This window comes from Mixophyes fleayi, chromosome 1, assembly GCF_038048845.1.
Source record: "Mixophyes fleayi isolate aMixFle1 chromosome 1, aMixFle1.hap1, whole genome shotgun sequence".
Taxonomy (NCBI): domain Eukaryota; kingdom Metazoa; phylum Chordata; class Amphibia; order Anura; family Limnodynastidae; genus Mixophyes; species Mixophyes fleayi.
Window position 1 is genome coordinate 157112580 of NC_134402.1, and position 24443 is coordinate 157137022.

Here is a 24443-nt window from a genome sequence, read left to right on the forward strand (position 1 = left end):
GAAAAGCCAAGAACTATTAGCAGGGTAAGAAGCTGCCATTGTTGGGGCTGTAGATAGGGGAGGAGGTACTGTCTTCACAGGGTAGCACCTCCCCCATGGCGGTTTCTGGGCAGGAAAACCTGCCTTTCTTTCACTTGTCCTTTGTCTCTGGTGCCTAGTCGCTCCTCTGCATGTGATATTTTTCTCGCTGAGGGTTGATTGCGTGGTATTGTGACTGCTTTTATGCTGTTTTGGCACTATTTGCTGCCACTGTACTCTTATCTCGAGTACTGATTTCCTCTCCAAACTGTGTCAATGTACTTACTGTTTTACTTTTTATCTGTGTCTCTGCACTTTGTTCAATTTCATTTTGTACTCCCTCTTGCTTGTGGTTGAGAACGGTATTTAGCACTTTTATAGCAGATAAACTATTGTGCTACTTATGTGTTTTACGTAGATAAATCTGTCATGAATTGCATTCTGCAGTTTCTCTTCCCTTTTCTGTGCTTCTGCTCTTGTCATGTCAGAAAAATGGATTACCAGATCAAGGCTTCCCAGGGGAAGATCTGTATTGTGCTTCAGCTGTTCAAAATGTCAGGCGTAGTTACCCAGTCAACGTTCGGACCTGGAAATCCGAGGGCCAGGGTTCCGGGTACGTTGACTGACGGAGCCAGCTTGGAGTTTCCTCAGTCCTTCGCGGACCTCAGAAAAGATGTAGTGCTTTCTATGGCGGTTGGGAAAAAAAATTGTCCCTACTCTTTTCCATAGAGGCTCAGTTTGTGGATACCCCTTCTCAGTGAGTGGTGTCTTAACAAGTTACAGACCCCATTGCAGCAGCTCAGGAAACAGCCCTGGATTCGTACCTGGATAGACCAGTTCAGGGGATGATTAAGGTGGTTTCTCTGAAGAATCTGTTGGGGACTTCGTCTTCAGGCTCGCCTCAAGCTCCATTTGTTAGGTGATTCCGAATCGGAACAGTCCTCCCAGGAAGAAGGTGAGATCCAATGAGGACCTGACTGCATAGGTGGAAGATTACTCCAGTAGGCAGGTGGTTGAGGATTTAATTTTAGCTATCTGACAGACACTTGATATTGAGGATGCAGGACCAGTGGTTCCTGAGGTTCCTCTATTCAAAAGAAAAAAAGCACTTTCTTTTTCTTCCCCGCAGTTATTTGAACTCTGTTTAGGCTTGGAACCTGAAACCTCCTATCAGGTGAACTGGACAGTCTCAGCAGAAACCAACCTCTTTTCATAAGTACACAAAGAAAGTGGGAGATTCCCCCATTGTCCAACTTGCTAAATCCATTATTCCTATTTAAAGTGCAGTTTCTTTAAGTCAGCACGGTCAGTAATTGTGAGGGGATTTTAAGATCCATGTATCAAATTGGGTTCCTTACTCGGACCCATTGTTACCCCACATCAGTGTCCAAAGCGGTGGAAAAATGGTCTGGAATAGTCAGTGAGGCCATGCATTCCGGGATGCAGAGATTGGAGTGGATGCCTTTATCAGAACACAATAAAGGAGGTGTCCGAGTACTATGAAATGCTATCCTTTGCAGATCAAGGCATGTCCAGAAACTCCGCTTTAGCAGCTAAACGTTCTCTGGCTCTGATCCTGGGAGACAGATGCAGTGTCTGAGTACTTTGCTGGCTCTGATTTTTGAAGGGTCTGTCCTTATTGGCCCAGAATTGGTCAAGACTTTCTCACATCACAGGAGGGAAGAGCGCTTTTCTTTTACTTGACCTACCCCTACCCCCAAATCAAACCCCATTCCACTTGCCAAGAATCTTCTATTCTGCTCATCCATCGCTCTCCAGTCGCATGTGTAAGGGGCATAGTGGAAGCGATTTATATCCTGGACCTCTTGGGGGCGACTCCAAATCGTTTCTTGTCCACTTCTCTTCCAAGAGACGGGGTCAGGAGAATTGGCCCTTCAGGGGGCTATTTGGTCCATGTAGGCAGGAGTGATTGTCTTGGTTCTGAAGGAGCAGAAAAGTTTGGGTTACTTCTCGAATCTTTCTTGTGCAAAAAAGATTTTGTCCTGGCTCGTCCTGAACCTGAAGTCCCTAAACTTATACTTGAGGATGGCAAAATTCAGGATTGATGTCTGTTCTGTGGTCTATGCCATGGAACCGGACAAATTCCTCTCCTCCTTGAATATCAAGGATATATATTGCAATATGGCAAGGCCACCACACATTTTTCAGGTTCGCGATGGATGCGACCCATTTCCAATTCAGAGCACTTTCCTTTTGTCTGGCTACAGCACAAAGGTTAATGGTGGTCATGGCAGCGCTCTTATGGCTAAAAGGAGTGAGACAACCTTGTGATAAAGGCAAACTCTGCACATCTCCTTCTGATCCATTTCGCAACTGATGTGTCATATTGGAAAAAGTCCAATTTTGTACCTGCCCTTTGCTTTATTTTTCTGGGTCTCCTTTTCCACACCAGTTGTCAGAGGGTATTTTTACCAGAGGAAAATAATCTGCTAATTCAGAAACGGGTGAAGGCCTTGTGTCTTAGGCAATTTGCATGAAGCTGATGGGAGGATGGTGTCTTGTTTTGAAGCAGTGCAGTTTGCTTGCTTCCACTCCTGAACATTTCAAAAGGAGATCCTCGCCAAATGGTTGAGGTCTAATTCTCAAAAGTCGGCACAGATTTTCATATGGTCTCTAACAACCAGTCGGTCCCTCTTGTAGTTGCTTAAGGCACGGAACCTCAGTCGCGGACGTCCTGTCTTGGTGTGGGACTGGACTATCGTGACCATGGATGCCAGCCTGCAGGAATGGGGTGCGGTGGCCCTGAACTTCTGACTTCAGGTGCTTTGGTCCCAGGGGGAAGTAAACTTCCCTTGTATATTCTCAGGCTATGAGCGGTTTTGAATGCTCTGATGCAAGCTCTGTTTCTCTTGAGGAACAGACCCATCCGAATCTAGTCAGACAACACTGTTGCTGTGATGTCTATAAATCACCAAGAGGATGCCAGAGGTCATCTAGTCCTCTTGTTACTCTAGTTCTATCCTTAGAGCTTTGTTAGTTAAAAAAACTGAAGGGTCTCCGTCCAGGGAGCATAGAAGAGAGGGAACAGTCATTTTATTAGTACCTTATTCCCAGCACAGTGCCCTCTATACCCCATGACAAGCAGTGTCCCCAAATGAATTCCCAGATGGATTTTATGGCGAGTGCAAAAATAGTCTCTGCATCGTTTTGTTATCCTTCTATGCAAATGCTGGACAACTGTTGCACACCTCGTTTCCTTGGCAGCCATTTTTGCTGGCCTGGATACACCTCCTGGGGGTAAATTTAAAGGGTCATAAGGGAGAGAGCTGATAAAGGGAAATAGTTTCTATTATAGGAGATATAGATGCTTGCAGAGCTCACCATTTAGTAAAGTCCTTATAATAATGTCATAACTTTAATATTTCTATGGAACAAATAAGAAAACAAAATATATGGTTTGACTGTTTTTAGTTGCAAATAATTCTCAGTTTGGCAAGTGACCTTCAATCGCCAAATTCTAATATGATAGAACTACATTGGAGCAGATTGTTAATAGGGCACTATTGTATTTCTGGTTTCACCAGCATGAAAGCAGCAGTGAGGACAATGAATGTTCTTATTGCAATTATTCTAATAACAAGATTATGGCATTTAAACTTTTGACCATAGTGCAAATTCTGATACTAGAACACATTATCACAATTCCTGCCGAATTTAAATTGCAGTTTGTGAGTGATTTTTGCTATTACTTAAAATTGTCTTGTGGCTAGATTTATTTAAATCTCAATCTCATAATGTTCTACCTGTAATTTGATTATAGTGCAATCTGCAAAACAAACTCCATGTTAACTGTATTTCTGTGTGATTTTTAAAGGTTATCAGAATCCATTGTCGAAGCAACATGCAATTCGTTGTCCACAAGCGCTAAGACCGGGCCTTCTCCACTCTCATCTCCAAATGGAAAATTAACCATAGCTAGTCCTAAGAGAGGGCAGAAAAGAGAGGAAGGATGGAAAGAAGTGGTCAGAAGGTGAGTTTCAATACAAATATTGTACCAGTTACAGCAAACAAGTAACTGCTAGTGTGGCACATATTTAATCTGCATCAATTAACATGCAGCTGTGATATAGATTTTTCTTTGAAAGTATTAGGACCTCTAATAAACTTTGTATGAATTGATGCACTTTAGAATTGGGACACCTGCCAGTATAGAAACCCTGAACAACAGTCTTTCCTTTAGTAAAAGATGTTAAAAATATCCCACAGCAAACTTAGGGAAGATTTGTACATTAAAAATTGTTTACAGTTGTAAATTTGAAGCCTATTCTAGAATATCTTGAAGGGGACCATGACACTGCTACAAATGTATGCACCTGCAGTTTTTGCAACTAACATTTTCCACGTTAATGGCATTTTCAAGAAATGGCCTCTCCTTTACTAAAGGCTTTCTGTAACTTCACTATAATTCAAAAAACGTATTTATCCTCATATTTTTACTAGATTTAAAAAATTAAAGGGCAAGTTCAAAACCGCTTGTTACTGAGCGGAATAAGTCATTAAATGACTGCAGTGTTTATAACTTAATATTTTCACCATGCTGTCTTACGCTTCTGCATATATTTGATGGGTGGGTGGTGCTTTGTCTAACGCAGGCAATGCGTGTGATTTATGGATTTTCACATATGGACAGGGCCAGTGGGTGTCGCCATAGCTCGGATGACTGCACTCTGCTTTTTCACCTGTATTCGATCCCATTAGCATAATGTTCTTGGACGTGGCAGATATTTTTGCTGCCTCTAATGTAGTAAAGAGGTAATGGTTTTTCTCTTTCCTGCCATTAGGGAGTATTGCGACACATTAAGGCTATAGTAGATGGATTTGGAGTAAATGCATTTTAGCACTTAAATATGTTGAGTAGCTAGTTCCTCTCTTACTATGCCTATCCCATGGGAGCATTCATCAGTTTTTAAAAAAAAAAAAAAAAAAAAAGCCACCTCGAGTAGGGTGTTTTTTCTATGAGCTCTTCGTGGCATTTTATTTTTTACTTTTAATTTTATTTCTCAGGTTTTTTTTTTATTTCAGATTGATTAGGATTAGGGATGCCTCCCGGGGGGGTTGAGGTGCCTGTGGCCACCTTCACCCTTCGGAGGCATTCTGATGTCCCCTAGCAACAACTGCTCACAGCTCTCGAAGGGGACGTCCTCCGAAGCAGTTCGCTTGTAAGCAGAGTACAGCTGTGACAGCTGCACACAACTTCAGCTGAGCACATGCTGACAAGATCTCTGGCTAGGAGAGAGCAGGTAATGGGCTGTGTGGAGGATGTTGGCTACTGAGGTCACTGGCCTATTGGACCTGACTGGAGATGTCCTGTTGGGTTGTGGCCTTGAACATTGGCGGTTCTCTTCAGCGGGTACCACCATTTTACAGACTGGCATCGTAGCAGCAACGGCGCTTTGCTATCGCCTGGCCATATTTCAGAGTTAACCATGGCCTAATACTTATATATTTTATTTTAAACCTTCTGTCCTCTGCTATATATACTAGTGTTTGTGCCCCTGTCACTGTCTTTCTTTTTTTTTTTCTCTCTTTAAAGCAGTATCTGAGTATTGTATTTGTTTGTGACCTATAGTTAATTCTGCCACCTTAATATTATAATAGGTGAGGTCTCATTTTCTTGCATTATTCTCTGGTGTGACTAAAGGGCCAGCTGGAAAGTCAGTGCAACATTACATTGTGTTGTGGGCAGTTTGGGTTCATCATGTGAGGTTCAGTTCCGTGAACAGCATTTACTTTTGAATGCGCCGGCAGCCATGGAGGAGCCAGTTTGGGCCAAGTCACTGGTATCATTCATTAATGATCTCGCTTATGTCTACAGATATAGGTGGCTCTTCTTTTCTCAGGCTGGTTTGGCATTGACTCTGGCCAAGGCTGCTTCCTCGTTAGAATGCCTTATTGCCATCCCACATATACCTTCGGCAGACGTCTAGTTCCTGAGATGCTTCAGGTCCCTGTTTCCGAATCTGATCAGTCTTTAGATTGGGACTTGTGGATTCTGACGGGGACAATCTTCATAAACATGGCTAAAAGCGTAGGTCAATAAGGCTATTCAGAGCTGGGCAAAAGTTATCTAATGGTTTGCAAGATCAGGCCTAAGGCTTTTATATTGGCTGAACGCAGTCAAGAAGCTTCTGACTCTAGGTCGGCATCCTTTGATGCGGTTTCCATAAACTGTTAGCCCCTGAAGATCCAGTGAGGCAATTCTACGGCAGTAGCCTACTTAATCAAGGAGGTAGCCACAGTGCCATGGTGATGCAGGAGACTTTGAAGATCATGACCTGGGCAGAACATCCTGTTTCAGTGATATCTGCGATATTCATTCTGGGAATGGAGGCCCCTTACCTCAGCTGCAGCAGGATCCACTTGGGGGAGATGTCCCTTCCCGTGGAAATCTTTTGGTTCAACGTTGAGTTCATTCAGAGAGAAACCTAGCGTCACGCCTGCGCTTCAAGGTCCCTTTTTTCTGCTTGAAATACCCAGATCTGACATCGCACACTGATGCTATGATACCATGGCGGTTTTGTTTGGTATACCAGTTTCCTCCAACTGTTATGCTTCTGCGAATGCTCAAGCAATTCCAAAAGGAACAGGTGACTCCAGATTGGCTGTGCAGAATGTGGTACTGTTACGTTCTAGAGATGGATGTAGGTCCTCACGGTTGCCTCTTCATCCAGATCTCCTGGTACAAGGCCCTCTTAGGAACCACATTGAAACGCTTTAGGTCGTCTGACTTTGACAGAGACCCTGATTTTGAGGTCCTAGGGTTTTTCGCAAAGGGTCGTGAACCATAATTAAGGCATGGAAACAGTCTTCCTCTGCAAATTATCAATGTGCAAAGCTTACATCCAGTGTTGAGCAGGCTGCAGTTTTCACACTTGCTACTTTAGTCTGTCCTGGTTGAGCTCTTTCCTGCAGGTCCATCTTGTTGAGGGACTCTGTCTCGCTTCTCTAAAGCTGCAGGGCTCGACGCAATCTTTCAGCGCAAGCTGGCGATGTCAAAGATTTCCTGAAGGGGGTTCTCTATACTCTGTCACCCTTTGTACATCTAGTTGAGATTTGGGCTCTTAATCCTCTACTCAGGGCTCTTACTAAGGAACCCTCAGAGCTCAACAGAATCCAAAGTCTCAGTTATGTTACTTGGAAGGTGGTGTTTTTACTGGCAGTTTCCTCTGCAACCCCCCTTAATGGTATTTCATTGTGATCAAGTGGATCTACGCACTAGACTCTCCTTTGTGCCGAAGGTTGTCTCTTGGTCTTGCTTGAACCATAAGATTGTTGTGCTAGTTTTGTGTCCTTTGTCCCAGTCTTATGCATGCTTGCATCTTCTGGATATGGTATGGGCAGTGTAGACAGACTGTTTCCGTTTGTAAGACAAGCGGCCTTTTCATTCTCAATGATGCCAACAAGCGGGGTTGACTAGCATCTAAGCAGTCCATTCTTTGTTGGCTTACTTCCACCATTCCCTTGGCTTATGTTCAGGCAGCTCAGCCTGTGCCACTGGGCTCACTCCACCAGGGATCTGGGTGCTTTGTGGGCGGTCTGAGCTGTTGTGCCGGGCTACGACGTAGCTGGCTGTCCATGCTTTCTCAAAACTCTACAAGTTACAGGGCTTTGCATCTCTGGATGCTAGCTTTGGGCACAAGGTGTTACACGCAGCTGTTCCAGAGCAATCCCTCCCTTAAGGGCAGCTTTGGTATGTCCCTAATGTGTCTGTGTCCCCCAATGGCAGGAAAGAGAAGAGTAGTTTTGTTTTGTCTTTCTCCCAGTCAGTGCATTCAGACCTAAGGCCCCTTGGTTTCCTTCCTTTCGTTCCTCAGAAGATAGTCCTTTAGAAATCTGAATCTTTGACCTCTATGGAGTAGCAGGTAAAGCAGAGATGAAAACTGGCTTAAGCAACTAACCGTCTAACTCCCAAGCCCTCAGACAAACATTTTGGATGAAGGGAAGACTGCCCTTGTGGAAGCCAGTTTGGAAATAACTGGAATGGATTCCCAGAAGAGAAGCAAAAGTTGGTAATCTTGGTTTTTCACTCTCGGCCTTCCTGGATGTAGAACGAAGCGTTTTATCTACGGTAAGTCATTCAGTCCTACATCTCCTTAGGACTAGTCGCTCCAGTCCCTGAAGAGCAGACAGGGTTGGGTTTCTACGCAAATCTCTTGGTCCAGAAACTAGATGGATGTTCAGTGACTTCAGGTTCAAAATAGGCAGGAAGGATCCATCTTTGTGTGTTCACTTTCAAAATGGAGTATTTCTCTCTCCTTCCTTGGGGAATATTGGGGTATAGACTAGGGCAGGCCTGTCCAACCTGCAGCCCTCCAGATGTTGTGAAACTACAAGTCCCAGCATGCCCTTCCAGCTATCAACTGGTTGTCTACCGGCAAAGCATGCTGGGTCTTGTAGTTTCACAACACCTGGAGGGCCGCAGGTTGGCCAGGCCTGGACTAGGGACAGGGCGAACTGGCACTTTAAACTTCTGCTTAACTAAGCCCTAGCTCCTCCCCCTCCATACCCTACTTCCTGCTAGCCTCAGTTTAGTTTAAATGCCCGGCAAACGGGCTGTGTTTGGACGAAGTAGCATCCCAATTCTGTTTGTTTTTATGTTTCAATGCTATTAGGAGACTTTTGTCTCCTGTTCCTGACAGCCGGTGGCTCACTGAGCCGAGAAGGCGGCTGTCAGTCATCGCTTTGCTGCACTCCCCGGCTGCTGTTGTGGAGGGTCCAGGGTTAAGTAAACTGAATCTCCCCCCATCCCTATAAAAAAAAATCTTAGGGGACTGGGTCAGGCTAGGGTCACTAAGCTAGTGAGCCCTGCTAGGCACTGGATTGGTTGAGGGGGTTGTCCTGTTGGACAATTGCCAATCCAGTGCTGGGCCCTGGGGGAGAGAGGTGTGTTCCTCTATTGCACTTCCTCCTTGGTGGTCTCTTGCTCCTTTTGTGTGCAGACACCAGAATAGGCAGCCATTTTACAGCTCCATCTTCTCCCCTTTTTCTGTCCTGAGTCCTGTGAGGTAAAGGGTTGGGGGTTAATTTCCAGGGTTTTTTCTTTGTCTGTGAGGCTGTTTGGCTGTATTGCAGGCTCACTTTCTGGTTTAGATTTGTGTGCTGCTTGTCTATACTGTTTGTTTTTTGTTTTGTTTTTTCCACTGTTACACAGTTATCTGTGTGTCCCATCTGTTAACATGTCAAATAGAAGTAACATCAGCCTTAACACGCATGGAGTTTCCCCTATGTTGAGTTTCACCTGTGCTTCCTGTAATGTTAAGTTACCGTCTGGACAGTCAGGCGCGCAGGCTCTGTGCGCTGTGTCAGTCTTCAGATAGCACACAGTGTGAAACAGCAGCAGCTGGTTGATTCGGCGGAACCTGCCTGGGCTCAGTCTCTTTTCAATACCGAGACCGAATTTGCCCAGTTGGTGCTGTCTCAGGCTGTGGCCGCTCCTTCTTCTAATCCCGGTTCCACTGTGGCAGATGAGATGGGTTCTGGTTCGCTAAGTCAGGGTTTGGCTGCTTCTGCACTCGTGGAGTCTGTAGAACCAGTTTGGGTATGGGGACTTGCATCCTCAGTACAAGGTTTGTTTTCGGTCTCCTTCTTTAGAGTGGATGTTGCAATCTGCTACAGTCTTCCTCACGTAAGCAAAGCGGGTGGTGACACCCCTGCAGGGGAATGAGTTGGATTCTGACACTTCTTCCCAGGAGGAGGGCGAATTAGCAGTGGATTCTGACATGGATGCTCCTTCTGTGGTGGAGATGGTTCATTCTGATCGTTGGTGTGGAGGAATTAATACAAGCTGTGCGTCGGGTACATGATCTTCCTGAGGAGGAGATTTCTGACGCTGCTGAGGCTTCTATTTTTGTGCGCCGGGAAAAGAAATCTCTTTATCGGCTTCTTCCCAATTGGAAGATTAGTTTGCTGAGGCTTGGTCTTTCCAAGATAGGAAGTTCCAAGTATCTTGGCGCTTGCAGTCGTGTTATCCTTTTCCTCCTGAGGTTCTTGCTAAATGGGAGGCGCCTCCACGTGTGGATGCTCCTGTTGCAAAGTTGGCCAAGGTAACTACTATTCTTCTTCCTAATGCAGCCACTCTTAAAGATGGTAGACTGTAAGGTTGAGGTCGTCCTTAAGTCCATTTTCGTGGTAGCAGGTGCCTCTCTGAGGCCTGCCTTGGCTTCGGCCTGGGTGAACAATGCTGTAGAACGCTGGTCAGAACAGCTGTCTGAAGGTTTGTCAGGCAGGCCGTTCTCTGAACTGCTTCCATTACTGGAGCAAATTCAGAAGGCGACAGATTATTTAGGAGAGGCGGCTATGGACGCCTGACTGATTGGGGCCATATCTCTGCTTCTGCGGTTTCTGCTTGTCGGACTCTCTGGCTTAAGTCCTGGTAGGCTGATGAGTCTAAAAAGGCTCTTGAGACCATTCCTTTTTCTGGGGGTGTTTTGTTTGGCCCTCAGCTTGACTATTATCAGTCAAGCAACGGGAGGAAAGGGCACTTTTCTTCCTGCTTATGCTCCCAAACAAAGAATGTCCTGGTCCTTTCATTCCTCAGGCAGGTTTTGGGGTCAATATTCCTCGGGCCAGTCATCCAGGGGTCAGTCTTCTGCCCCCAGGGGTGGTTTGCAGCATCGGGCCTGGTCTGCTCGACGTCCGGCAGCTAAGCCTAAGCAGACACTCTGCATCCAGGCAAATGGTCCCTCTATCTGCAGTTGTTTCGTCAGTTGGTGGAAAGGTGGGGGTCAGCCGGATGTCGATATGATGGCATCTCTGTTGAACCACAAAGTCCCCCTCTTCTGTTCCCGCGCAAGAGATCCTATGGCTATTGCAGTAGGCGCCATATTTGTTCTTTTGGAGGTACTAAGTGTACCTTTTCCCACCGGTAGCCATGCTTCCACAGGTGTTAAAAAAATAAATGGACCAAAACGAATTTTACGCAAGTACAAAAATCCCACTTTGCGGTCTGTCCAGAATGAAGCAAAACCTCTTCATGGTGTCACGTATATTTTTAACTGTGGAAGGATGCCAGTGCCTTTTCAGATTTGCCGTTCAGTTCATTCATTTTGAGAATCTGGCTGTACCTTTTGGCCTGGCGACAGCAGAGATTGTATTCCCAACAGAGATCATGGCAGTAGTGGCTGCACTTCAGAGGTCAGGAGGGAGCGACTGTCATTCCTTATATGATCTGTAAGGAATCTTGATCTGCTGATCAAGGCAGGTCCTAATACCTTGCTTCAGGCCCGGTCCTTAGAATCCATTTCAAATAATCCAACTTGACACCCTCTCAGCGTATGGTTTTCCTGGGGCTACTGTTGACACCTGACAGCAGAAAGTGTTCTTGTCAGAAGACGTAATTTCATTACAGGGACTAGTGAAGTCTTGGTTAGCTTTTGTTCATTTTTTTTTTTTTTTTTTTTCATGAAAGGGAATATTTCATCTTTGAGTTGGTAATCTGCATGGCTTCACTTGAGCGGGGTTCCAGTTCAGATTTCTTTCAAAATGGAATAATTCTCGCAAGCAAGTTAATCAGACTACCTCCAATTTTGCATCAGTTACTACTCTGATGGGCGATTAGTAGATAACCTCAGAGTTTGCCCCTTCACTATTTGTAATTGGACAATTGTGAAGGATACCATTGCCGCTATCCGGGTCTTTGGACTGGAGAGTTAAAGCCTTCGATTAAAGGTAGAGTCATAACACTATTCTCAGTTACAAAATATTTAAAGTCCTTTCTTCCAAAATATGGGTCATGACTAAAGTCACTGACATACCTCCACCATCAGGGAGACATTGAGTTTCCTTGTCATGAGAGAAGAGAACAGAATAATTCAGTACTGGAGTGGAATGTTTTGGCTATCGCATCTGTCAATTCCTGGGGTACCCATTGTTGTCGCCATTGGCTATCTATTTCATCATGACTCAATAAGGTCAGCTTTTGAGTGGTGCTAAGGTCAGGGCATTAATACTGCAATTGGATGGAAAGCCCACACAGAATGCATTGGCACGTTTTCAAATTTACGTGTACATTATCCAAATAACTGCATATTAAGATTAAATTGCCAATGTAACCAATTTCATACAGTAGGTGCAACAGTAAACATTGTAGTCAGTCGCAGAAAGGAAGTGACTGATCAGGCAGAAGATGGCAATCTTTTTCTTGTACCTGCACATGTTACTGCTATGAGATAATAATGTGAGATTACATTGCTGCTTGAACCGGCTGTCATAGTAGATGTAGGTGACTAGAACAGTAACTCTATAGTATAATGTCCTAGCTTTAGCAGCACCAATTAACACCAGTCTAGGTATACTAAATTAAAAATGGTCAGTAAAATAGTAGTTAGCAGTCATATAAAAACATTTTTTTTTTATTTTATGAGTAGTAATTTTATTTTATTATGCAGTCCTTTTTTTATTGAGGTATGGTGTCCTAGAAATCTTCAACTACATTTGACCCTGGGCCAAAAATTGAGCGCACTGGAATTATGTCATTGTTTATAATCAGAGACCACATAATCATGACTTTTTTTTTTTTTTTTTTTTTTATCGCTTCCAGGTCAAAAAAAGTATCTGTGCCATCAACAGTAATTTCACGGGTTATTGGCAGGGGAGGTTGTAACATCAATGCTATCAGAGAGTTCACAGGAGCCCATATTGACATTGACAAACAGAAGGACAAAACTGGTGATCGAATTATAACAATCAGGTAAAATCCACAAAATATTTTAGAGTTACTGAAACATAGATGAACCTTATACTACCAAGTAAATGCCTCTTGTCCAACATCCCGTTGCATGTTTGCTTTGGTACTTTGAGTAGACCCATTGATAGATTTGTAAGAAAAAAAACAAGACAAACCTCTACTTTCAAATTTGGAAAGTGCTTTATACAGCAGCAACCAGTCCACACATAAGTTTTGTCTATTAATGGTGAAGAACTAGAATGTTGCTTGAATTGATTTCATAGGAAGTTACATTGCCGTATAAGGGCAAAAAAGTTTTTTGTTTTGAAATGCAAAAAAAAAAAAATACAAAGTAAAACTACTTTGATCATCATTCAACCAATATAAAGATTTTTCTCTTTCATCCAGTCTGGGGGACACTGCTTACCATGGGTTGTGGAGGGAGCTTGGGGAGTTGGCACCTAACTAGTTAACTTTTAGTACTGCCGACAGACCCCTCCCCTCTACAATCCCCCTGCCTCTTCCTGTCAGTTTTTTTTAGGTGCCCGCGGAGTTGGGCAGTGTTTTTAGTACTTAGTGTAATTTTTTAAACTTTTATTTCATTTATTTATTCTTTTAAACTTTTTTTTGCAGGTGGCAGCACTGGAGTGTGCTCTACTGTAGAGAACACACTCACAGCAGAGCAGCGCAGGCAACTCCCCTGTCAGATGAGAGCCAGCGGCTCTATCTGACAGGGACAAGAGGAATGGGACCGCTTGTCAACCCTGAATTAGGAGTGACAAGCGGTCTCACCGGACCGCTGTCACTCCTGGACCCTCCCCGATAACCAGCGCTGCTACTGCAGGCATAGAGCGCCGGTTATCGGATATCTAATATAATGGCGGCCATCTTGGATCGGGACAGAGCGCTGTTACGGAGGAGAGAAGGGGGCTATACCAGGATCCCCCCTCATGCATAGGAGGGGGCATCTGGTATCATCTGCTGCGGAGACCTCTCCTGGAGGTTTCCACTACTCTGCCACATAACCCCCTTTTTTTTATGGAAGAAGGAAATCGGCTACACAGACAGCATTACTGAAGGGGGGGAGCTACGACATAGAGCTCCCCCCTCCTTCCAGAGAGAGAGATGGTTTATCCCAGTCTTCTGGCGCCAAGGAGAAGCCCGGGAAGAGAGAACAGATCTGAGGGAGCAGGCACCAGGATACTGCTGTTGGACTTCTCCCCTGTTTGGCCTATGGCTAAGTATCTGATTTACTTAAACACATACCCTATATTGCCGTGTACAAGGGCTAGTAGGAGTTATATTATAGTTCTCCTACTTGCTTAAATATTATTTGTGTTTAAGATAATTACAAGTACAACTTTTATATGTGATTAGTTGATTACTTGTTACACTATTCTCTCCACACATTTATACCTCTCTATACTCAGCTAAATTTAACCATTTAAGTCTGTGTTTGGTGTGCCTTCCTTTATTAAGAAATGTCAGATAAGGGAAAGGGCCCTATTGCTAAATATTTTACATGTTCTAAATGTAGTGTAAAATTACCTTGTGGGCAGAAGGACCCGTTGGCGCTCTGCTCTGTCTGCGAGGCAGGGGTCACCCCTGCGCAAACCCAGCATATTTCACCCTTACTGACGGAGGAACCGGCCTGGGTGACCTCCCTGACAGTCGGTTTCTTCTTTAGCACAGATGGTTTTTCAATCCAATCAATTGCTATCTACTGTGGCTACTTCGGTGGCTAATAATACTAATACACAGTTGGGCCTCCCTGTTACCACAGGTTCTATTGGAACGTCTATACCAGGACCTTCCTCCTTACATACAGACCAGGCCCCTGTTCCTACAGAACCGGCATGGTCTGCAACATTTATAAAGGGTTTGGAGAAACTAAACCAGTTACTTGAATCCCCAAACATTCCGCCTGCTAAAAGGAGGCCAAGATCTGATAATCCCCTTATGGTCCTTTCAGACTCTGAGGAATATTCAGAGGAAGAGGGGGAAATTAATTCTGATCCTGACCAGGTTCAACCTTTGGGACAGGAAGAGGGCTCTAAAAGCCAATTTATTAATGATTTGGTTTTAGCAGTGAGACAGGCGTTGGACCTCCCCAGAACCGGAGTATCCTACTCCTAGAGACAGAAGTCTCTTTAAGAAGGCCAAAAGAAAGGCCATTCGTTTTTCCCCTTCTGTAGAACTTAAGGATATTGCAGAAGGAGCCTGGAAACAGCCTGATAAGAGGTTCTCTGTTCCCAAAAGGTTCTATTCCTTGTATCCATTGCAGGAGGAAGATGTGGTTCGCTGGGAGAGTATCCCAAAAGTGGATTTTCCAATAGCCCGATTTACTCCCAGCTCCAGGTTCTGCATCTCTGCAGGACGTCAATGACCACAGAGTGGAATCCCAGCTGAAATCTATATTTGCGGGTTCTTCCTTTAGGCCCACATTTGCTTCAGCTTGGGTTGCTAGAGCCAAGGAGGCATGGGCAGACCAGCTGGCAGAGGCCTTGCAGGACTCTGATCTACTTCCCCAGGCTTTGCATTTGAAGGAGGTATCGGGGTACCTTTATGAGGCGGCCCAGAATTCAGCGGCTTTATCCTCTTCTATTCAGGCTGCATCTATTTCAGCAAGAAGAACGTTATGGCTGAAATACTGGGAAGGAGGTGCAGAATCAAGTCCGTGGAAACCATTCCTTTTTCAGCAGCTGGTTTGTTCGGCCCGGAATTGGATACCCTGATCTCATAGGCAACGGGTGGCAAAAGCACTTCCTTGCCGGTATTCCCTAGCAGGAGCCAAAACCCTCGGGTCAGCTCCTTTCGGGGGACCTCCTTATCTAGAGGCCAGTCCTTTAGAGGCAGACAGCCAAATTCTCGAGGCTCCTCTCCCAGGGGGAGATCCTCGTTTGCAGCTAGGCGCCAGGCCTCCAAGACCCAGGAGAAGCCTGCGTCCTGATGACCACTCTGTTCCGGAGGGGGCACCACTGGGGGGACGTCTGTCTTTATTTCAGGAACAGTGGTCAGCATCCTCCCAAGATCCTTGGATTCAGGGTATTATATCAGAGGGGTACAGGATAGACCTGCTGGGCCCGGTCCCACATCGTTTCTTCCTAACTCCGCTACCCCGAGATCCATCAAGAAGGCAGGCAATACAGGATTGTGTCGCCTCTCTTCATTCTCGAAGTTATCTGCAGGGTCCCAGATTACCAGAAAGGACAGGGGTTTTATTCAAACCTGTTTCTGGTCAAGAAGCCGGACGGCTCCTTTCGTCCCATCCTAAACTTAAAGGGTCTCAATGTGCACTTAAAGGGTGGACGAATTTCGGATGGAATCCCTAAGGTCGGTGATAATCGGCTTAGAGAAGGATCAGTTTATGGCGTTTATAGACCTAAAAGACGCATACCTCCACATTCCCATTTGGATCCACCATCAGTCTCTCCTAAGATTCTCGGTGGGATCCTTCCACTATCAGTTCGGGCACTCCCCTTTGGCCTCTCAACAGCACCGAGGGTTTTCACGAAGATAATGTCAGTTATGGCAGCATGTCTTCACCTTCAGGGAGTTCAGGTCGTGCCTTATTTGGACGACCTGCTCATCAAATCCTCCACAGAGAATTGCTTACGTCATCACTTATACCTCACCTTGGCGGTTCTCGAGGGCCATGGATGGCTAATAAATTTAAAGAAATCCCAGATGGTTCTGTGTCAACGCACGGTTTTCCTAGGGCTTATTATGGACACCAGCCAGCAAAGGGTGTTCCTACCTGTCGAAGATCCGTTCAATTCAGAGTATAACAACTCAGGTCTTCTCCCAAACCCTCAATGCACTTGTGCATGCGGCTGTTTGGAAAGATGGTAGCCTCCTTCGAGACCATCCCCTTCGGTCGAGCCCATTCTCGTTGTTTTCAGTGGGATCTATTGACGAAATGGTCAGGATCCCTTCTACGTTTGGATCTCCAGAGGATCTCTCTATCTCCAAGGGCGAGAGAATCGCTTCAGCGGTGGCTGAGTCAGGATCACATGACAGTGGGCAGGTCCTTCGCTCCATGGCCATGGATCATAGCCACGACGGACGCCAGCCTGAAAGGTTGGGGGGGGGGGGGGGGCGGTAATTCTGCTTCTCTGGCTCCAGGAACTTTGGTCGGTTCAGGAATCGGCCCTATCAATAAACGTGCTGGAGTTGAAGGCTATTCTTTTGGCACTCCGGGGGGCCCAGTCCCTCCGTCAGGGCCACCCTGTCAAAGTTCAGTCCGACAATGCCACGGCCGTGGCATATGTCAACAGGCAAGGAGGAACCAGGAGTGCAGCGGCAATGAATATTGCAGCTCAAATTTTGGTTTGGGCAGAACAATTTGTTCCAGCAATATCATCGGCAGTTTTCATTCCAGGAATAGAGAATTGGGAGGCCGACCACCTAGGTCGACACCAGATGATGCCGGGGGAGTGGTCACTCCATCTGGAAGTTTTCCAGTCTCTGGTTCAGAGGTGGGGTCTGCCGGACATGGATCTCATGGCCTCCAGACACAACAGAAAGGATCACAGGTTTTGCGCAGGGCAAGAGACCCCTTAGCGGTGGCAGTGGACGTTATGACAATGTCATGGGTGTTCAAGTTGGGTTACCGGTTTCCTCCGATTCCCATGCTTTCTCGCGTACTCAGACGAGTAAGGCAGGGCGGTCTGCCAGTAATTCTAATAGCTCCCTCATGGCCGCGCCGAATCTGGTACGCGGACATAATCTCTATGGCGGAAGGACAAGGTTTTCGTCTTCCGTCTCGAGACGACCTTCTTCTGCAAGGTCCCTTCCGTCACCAGAATTTACCTCAGCTCAGTTTAACGGCATGGCTGTTGAAGCCAGCCTCTGGAGGGCTAGAGGTTTTTCCTCCAGCGTAGTGAATACTATGATGCGAACCAGAAAGCCATTTTCAGCTCGCATCTATCACTGGATTTGGAGAGCCTACATCAGATGGTGCGAAAATAAGACATGTCACTCGTCCTCTTTTCGCCTCCCTCGCTTGTTGGCTTTCCTTCAGGATGGCCTGGAAGCAGGGCTTCGTTTAGGTTCTTTAAAAGTTCAGGTTTCGGCTCCGTCAGGATTTTTCACCTTAAATTAGCGGATTTACCAGATATTAGGACTTTCCTCCAGGGAGTCTTGCATATTCAGCCTCCCTATGTTCCGCCCACAGCACCATGGGATCTCAACCTGGTACTGGATATGCTTAAGGGGCCTCCTTTTTGAGCCATTACTTGTGGCAGATTTGAAGTGGTTGACCTGGAAGGTCCTCTTCCTTTTGGTTATTGCATCTGCACGTAGGGTTTCGGAATTAGGAGCTCTGTCTTGTCTGGAACCATATCTGGTTTTCCACGAGGACAGAGCGGTGTTAAGAACCCTCCCTTCCTTCGTTCCAAAAGTAGTTTTGGCTTTCCATCTGAACCAGGAAATTGTAGTTCCGGTCTTCTCATCTACTTCCCCTTCGGATCAACAGTCTATGGAAGAGTTAGATGTGGTTAGGGCTCTCCGCATTTATGTCAAGAGAACTTCTCAGATAAGACGTACTGATTCTCTGTTTGTTCTTTATGATGCTAGTCTCAAGACAGTCCATTGCAAGATGGATTACTTCAACCATTAAGCAAGCTTACATAAAGGCTAACCGTCCTGTGCCGGAGAGACTTACGGCCCATTCCACCAGATTGGTAGGGGTGTCGTGGGCAGTGAGAAATGGGGCTTCTGGAGACCAGCTTTGCAGGGCAGCCACATGGTCCTCTGTCCACACCTTTACAAAATTTTACCAGTGTAATGTATTTGCATCTGCGGATGCAAATTTCGCTCAAAATGCTTTACGAGCGGGCTTTTCAGAGTAGTCCCACCCTTAGGGGGCTGCTTTAGAACGTCCCCATGGTAAGCAGTGTCCCCCAGACTGGATGAAAGACACTGGGGGACACTGCTTACCATGGGTTGTGGAGGGAGCTTGGGGAGTTGGCACCTAACTAGTTAACTTTTAGTACTGCCGACAGACCCCTCCCCTCTACAATCCCCCTGCCTCTTCCTCTTCCTGTCGGTTAATTAAAAAGCCCCAAGGAGAAAAGGCCAATCAACCAAAAGCACACAGAAAAGCAGAAGGGAGGGATCGCAGTGTCCCCCAGACGGAATCAGAGAAACGGATTTAACGCAAGTACATAAATCCTCTTTTAAAAATAGAAAATAAGATATTTTTTTTTTATTTTTTTTAAAGTGTATTCGTGAAAGGTCTTGCATGCTCTGCTACTCGCGCGAAAGGGCTTTAGATATATATGTTAAAATGCAAACTTCTCTTTGATCCATGGAGAACACTGAGGTAAACAGTGTGGTGTTCGAGCTTGGGCACTTCTTGAAATTCCATTCTAAAATTCAGATTCTCCCCACTCTATACCAAATTGGCTGCAATTTTTTTAATGTGGAGATCAAATAGTTGAACATAAGTCAGTGCAGCAGACAGCTTATCGATTTACAAACCTTCAGTAGGCAAAATGGAAAAATTAGTCGGGCTCCCCAGGTTATATGCACTCCATTATTTATCTCTCAACCATCTGGGAGACATACTAACAGTGGGGTCAAGCACCACCTGTAGATGGGTACATAAGCAAATAGAAGCTAAATTCCGGCTAGCTTCCTTTACTTGGCAAATCCTTTTTTTTTTTTTTTTTTTTTTTTTTTTTTTTTTTTTTTCTTCCTCCAGGAAGACTTTGGGCAAACTCTCCTTAACAACTGCAGTGTGCAGTGGAGGGGCACCCTGGTCTTTCCCACTACTGTCCACTCCTGCCTTGTTCTCTCACCACTCACTTTGTTTCCCCAGGGGAGTGCAATGAAGCAGATCTCCACTGGCCACTAGAGTTTGAGCGGTAGGGGGCAGCTCCTTTCCAGAAGGGTCAGTAAGCTGTCTTTTTTCCTCCACTCCTGCTTCCTAGTGTCATGGATCACTTCTTGTGTCATTGTCTGTTAACTCTGGCTTCTGAAGCACTGGGAGTGGTTAGTGATATTAGTGGGCCAACTGTCTCAGCGTTGAGTGAGATGCTAGTGATGTGTAGAATCTTCCTTGCATTATGTGTTCACTTGCGCCAGAGACTGAAGCCATTTCCACAGCAATAATTCATTTTTTGCAGATACTGACAGTTTGGCTCAATAGTTCAAGAGGTTTCAGATACCTTTCTACATCAGGAAATTGAAGCTTTTCTTGTATTGCTTCCAGAATGGTGAAGGGTATTGACTAGAGTGAATTTCTAGTTTATTGCAGTAATGTAGAAATGATGATACATTGTTTTTTCTTTCATACAGGGGAGGAACAGAATCCACCAGGCAAGCAACACATCTAATTAATGCACTTATTAAGGATCCTGACAAAGAAATAGATGAACTTATCCCAAAGAATCGCTTAAAAAGTTCCTTTGCAAATTCAAAAGCAGTATCTTCAACCTCTGCCACTATATCTTCTATTAACAGTTCAGTTATGGGTATCAAAGTTACAGCTGTCACAGTTTCTTCATCACAAGCTGCCTCCGCCCTCACTGTGCCAGCCATTACTTCAGCATCTGCTCACAAGCCTCTCAAAAATCCAGTGAATAATGTGCGACCAGGATTTCCAGTCTCTTTACCTTTGGCTTACCCTCCTCCACAGTTTGCTCATGCTTTACTTGCGGCTCAGACTTTCCAGCAGATCCGTCCTCCACGGTTACCTATGACGCACTTTGGAGGGCCGTTTCCCCCAGCCCAGTCCACCTGGGGCCCCTTTCCTGTCAGGCCTCTAAGCCCTGCACGAGCTACCAACTCTCCTAAATCTCACGTGATGCCTCGCCATTCTAACCATAATATCAGTAGCCCTCAGGTGATCCCAGGAGTCCCTTCGTCTACTAGCCCAACAGCTACCACAAACTCTGCGGCCTCAGTGCCTGTCTCATCCACAAATGGGAGCCTTGGCTCACCTTCAGTCAGGAGACAACTTTTTGTCACAGTGGTCAAAACATCTAATGCTACAACAACCACAGTCACCACCACTGCAAACAACCATGTCACCACACCAACAACATCCACCTGCCCTGTTCCCACTGCCAAAGAACATCATTCTATGTCATCACCTTCATCACCTTCCCCACCATCCTTGCCTGGAGGGGGATCTAGAAGCAGTCCCTCTGATTGCCTGACATGTTCTCCAAACAAAGGGACCTCACTCTCTACTGAGCAGGACTTGGTCATCCAACCTGTTATGGAGATAACTAGCTCAGGCAGCAGTAAGCAAGCGAGCTCTACCTCTGGGAGTACAACAATGCACTCTGGGCATCAGCACACCCCAGCATCTGTTTTACAGGATCCCCGACCTTCACTAATGCAGACACAAGTACCCCTTTCCCCAGACCCAAGAATGGCACCTTCCCTTAACTTGGCAATCAGTGGTCCCACTCACCAACCTGTTTCCATTCCTTCTAATGTCCCAGCATCCTATCCCTTGTCTCAGTCCTCTATAGTGTCAACTCAGTCTGCTGCTAAAATGGAATCCTCTGCAGTTAGGCCTCACTTACACGGAGCAAACCATGCTCACAAGAACCAAGTTCCAGTTCAAAATTCCCCTGTGTCAGCCCTTGTCCATCATTCAAATATTAAACGACCCCAAAGTGTAACTTCAGGTCCACATCCTTCCAATCTAAATACACAAAGTGCTGCTCAGAATTCTGGTCATCCGTCAAACAAACCCATGGCCCCCAATTTCAGTTCTGCTTTACCCTTTGGCCCTTTTAGCACACTCTTTGAAAATGGTCCCAATCCTACTCATCCCTTCTGGGGTGGCTCTATGGTCTCATCTCAGTCTGCTCCAGATTCCATGCTGTCCACGCAGTCTTCATATTTGCCAAATCCAGAGTCTATGCTTCCATCTGATACTTCCAAAGCCCCAGGTTTCAGGCCACCAATGCAGAGGCCAGCTCCAAGTCAATCAGGTGAGTTTAATTGTTCTGTTTTTACGCTACAATTATCATGATGTTTAAATGTTTTTACAACCATTGCTATGATTGGAGGCCCAGTAATGTATATACTTTTCCTTCTCTGAAAAAGCATATCAAGTAATTTGAAAAGGATAAATTCTTACGACAGATTGTAGTTTTGCCTCCATATTAAAAATGCGTGTGATTTTCTCTTAAGGTATTGTGAACATGGATTCATCTTACACATCTGTGGCATCATCCACTACTCATTTGGGTACCTTTGCCTCTAATATCTCTGGAGGTCAGATGTATGCACCTGGAGGTGCACCTGCAGCTGCTAATTTCAACAGACAACATTTTTCTCCTCTTAGTTTATTGACCCCGTGTTCATCAGCATCTAGTGGTAAGCAGACAGACTGATGCACACCCTTTAACTTATGAAGGTCTGATCTTTCCCTTCCTTAGTTTAGTTAACTTGAAACATGTTGTGATAAAACTGAAACATTAAAACTTTAGCTACTCTCTTAGTATGGTAACACAGGGGTCATAGGTTTTAGCTGGTCTCACTAGTTGGGGCTTATAGCTGGAGGGAAGGCATCTTATTTTTTCATTATTTAAATCTGTTTAGATAAAATAACCAAAAGGAGTGAATTTTTAAGAACCAAATAGATTATATTATATAGCTGTAAGTTTTTTCAGCAACAGCCGAACTCACCCAGAAAATTTGAAAAGTTATCAAATGCAAATTGGCACAAGTGGAAATTAATTTTACTCTGATAATACCGCTTGCTAAATTGTTTCAAAAATAGTTCCAGTTGGATAAGCTACTATATCTATTTAAGCTGGGTTTTTTGTTTTTTATTTTGAACTTCAAAAGGGACTTTAAAAACTTTACTATATAGATTTAATTATAAATGTGTTCTTTTTAAATTGATTTATTCACCCGTTGCATAGCTCTATATGGGTGCTCTCACTTGGCCTTCAGCAAATTCTAATAATGGTGGGACTCCAAGTTAGGCTAGACTGCAGGAATGGGCACCAGCAAAATAGGGCCACTAGTTGGGAAATACATGAAGCTGGTGATTGACTGATCAAAACACCATCCCCATTAATTAATCACAAAAAATATAAAGATCAGTATAGCTAAAGTCTGATCCATAACTGGCAGAATTGACCTTTTAGACATCCATACACCAAATTAAATTACCAGTAAACCCCTCAATTATGGTAAATGCACCCAGTGGTCACTTTGTTAGGTAAAATCATGTGGCAGCAACTCAAGGCATAAAAGCATACATGGTCAAGAAGTTAAGTCCAGTCAACACCAGAATGCGGATGACATATGTGGCTTTGATCATGGAATGATTGTTGGTGCCAGATGTGGTGGTTTTAGTACCTTAGAAACTATTACTGATCTGGTACAGTCACACACAATTGTCTACAGTTTGTAGAGAATGGTGCACAAACCAAACATTAAGTGAATGGAAGTTCTGTTGGCGAAAACACCTTTTTAATAAGAGGTCAGAGGAGAATAGCCAGACTAGTTTTAACATGACAGTAACGCAAGTAACTGCGTTACAACAGAAGAACATCTCTGTATGAACAGCATTTCAAACATTGAAGTGAATGTACTGCAGCTTAAGACTACACCAGGTTCATACTTTTGACCACTAAAAACAGGAAACTGAGGATACAGTAAGCACAGGCTCACCAAAACTGTACAGTTGAGGACTCTAAAAACGTTGCCTGATCTGACATGTACAGTGATTGCGTTTCTTTACCATCCCTGTCCTTGTTTATGACTCAACCAATCCACACACTATTTTTGCACCACCCCCCTGCTTACATGGCAACCTGTTGCAGAGTGTGAAAGAACAGAACTTTTGTAAATAACTTTAGTATAAGCACAGCATTTGAGACAGTTTGACAATGATGTTACCCTGGTGAGCTCTTGTTTTATAAAGGATTAGAGATGACTACACAGTCAAGTGATTTTCAAAACATGATTAAAGTCTGCCTATAAATGATCTTCTATTACTGCCTTTACCTTGTGTAGTTTTTAAGTTATTTAAGATTAAGCAGTAGAGAGAGAACTCCTGATTATAAACGTGTTTTGCCTCTGTACTAAAGCCTTGGAATATAAAGCAGCACCCCTTCACCTGACTATTATTGGGGGACGGGGTGACTAGATATATAACATATCCCTTTTTTTACTTAAACAATCTTAACCCAGGAGTTATTTTTATATGCAAAGAATGCATATGAAAAAAGTTCTAGTAACATTTTTAAGAAAACTGCAGTTATTTCCATCTACTTTAATTTGTAAACCACCAAAAAAAAATTGGGCAATGTCTATAGTAGTGCATTTATAGAACAAAATACGAACGATAAATGTTTCGAAGTCCGCTATTCTGTGCATTACCGTAAATTGGAGATTATAGGAAAAAACTTCTACTCTGTACAAAGCAGTTTGTTTATCTAGGAGCAAAAACCCATGCCACTTAAATAAATTCTGACTTCCAAACTCCACTATAGCGGTACGTTTCAAGATTATTTGCAGGTAGAGAATAAAAATTAATAGTGCCCGTTTGTATTTGAGTCTACCAATGTCTGGAATGGTGCAAGAGGGATGCTTTTGCAATCTACCCCAAGTCGCTCATCTGATGGCTGGTTGTAGTAGTAGAAAATGCTCTCAAGTGTAGTCCCAGAATATCCCATAATTGTTTAGTTTGGCACAGAACTGGTGACTGAGGAGACCATACTATGGATAGCATTTGATTTGACATTTGCTCCCCAAACCC

General features: G+C 44.6%; 1 protein-coding gene across 5 annotated transcripts in view; it reads left to right on the top strand.

The window, feature by feature from the left end:
- ANKRD17 (ankyrin repeat domain 17) overlaps positions 1-24443 on the top strand; it is a 104164-nt gene that overhangs the window by 72990 nt on the left and 6731 nt on the right. For all 5 annotated transcript variants that reach the window (XM_075202259.1, XM_075202266.1, XM_075202276.1 and 2 more), the window contains 4 exons: positions 3854-4009; positions 12578-12727; positions 20006-21657; positions 21860-22045. In XM_075202259.1, the coding sequence (XP_075058360.1) occupies positions 3854-4009; positions 12578-12727; positions 20006-21657; positions 21860-22045 (2144 nt within the window). The remainder of the gene's footprint in view (positions 1-3853; positions 4010-12577; positions 12728-20005; positions 21658-21859; positions 22046-24443) is intronic.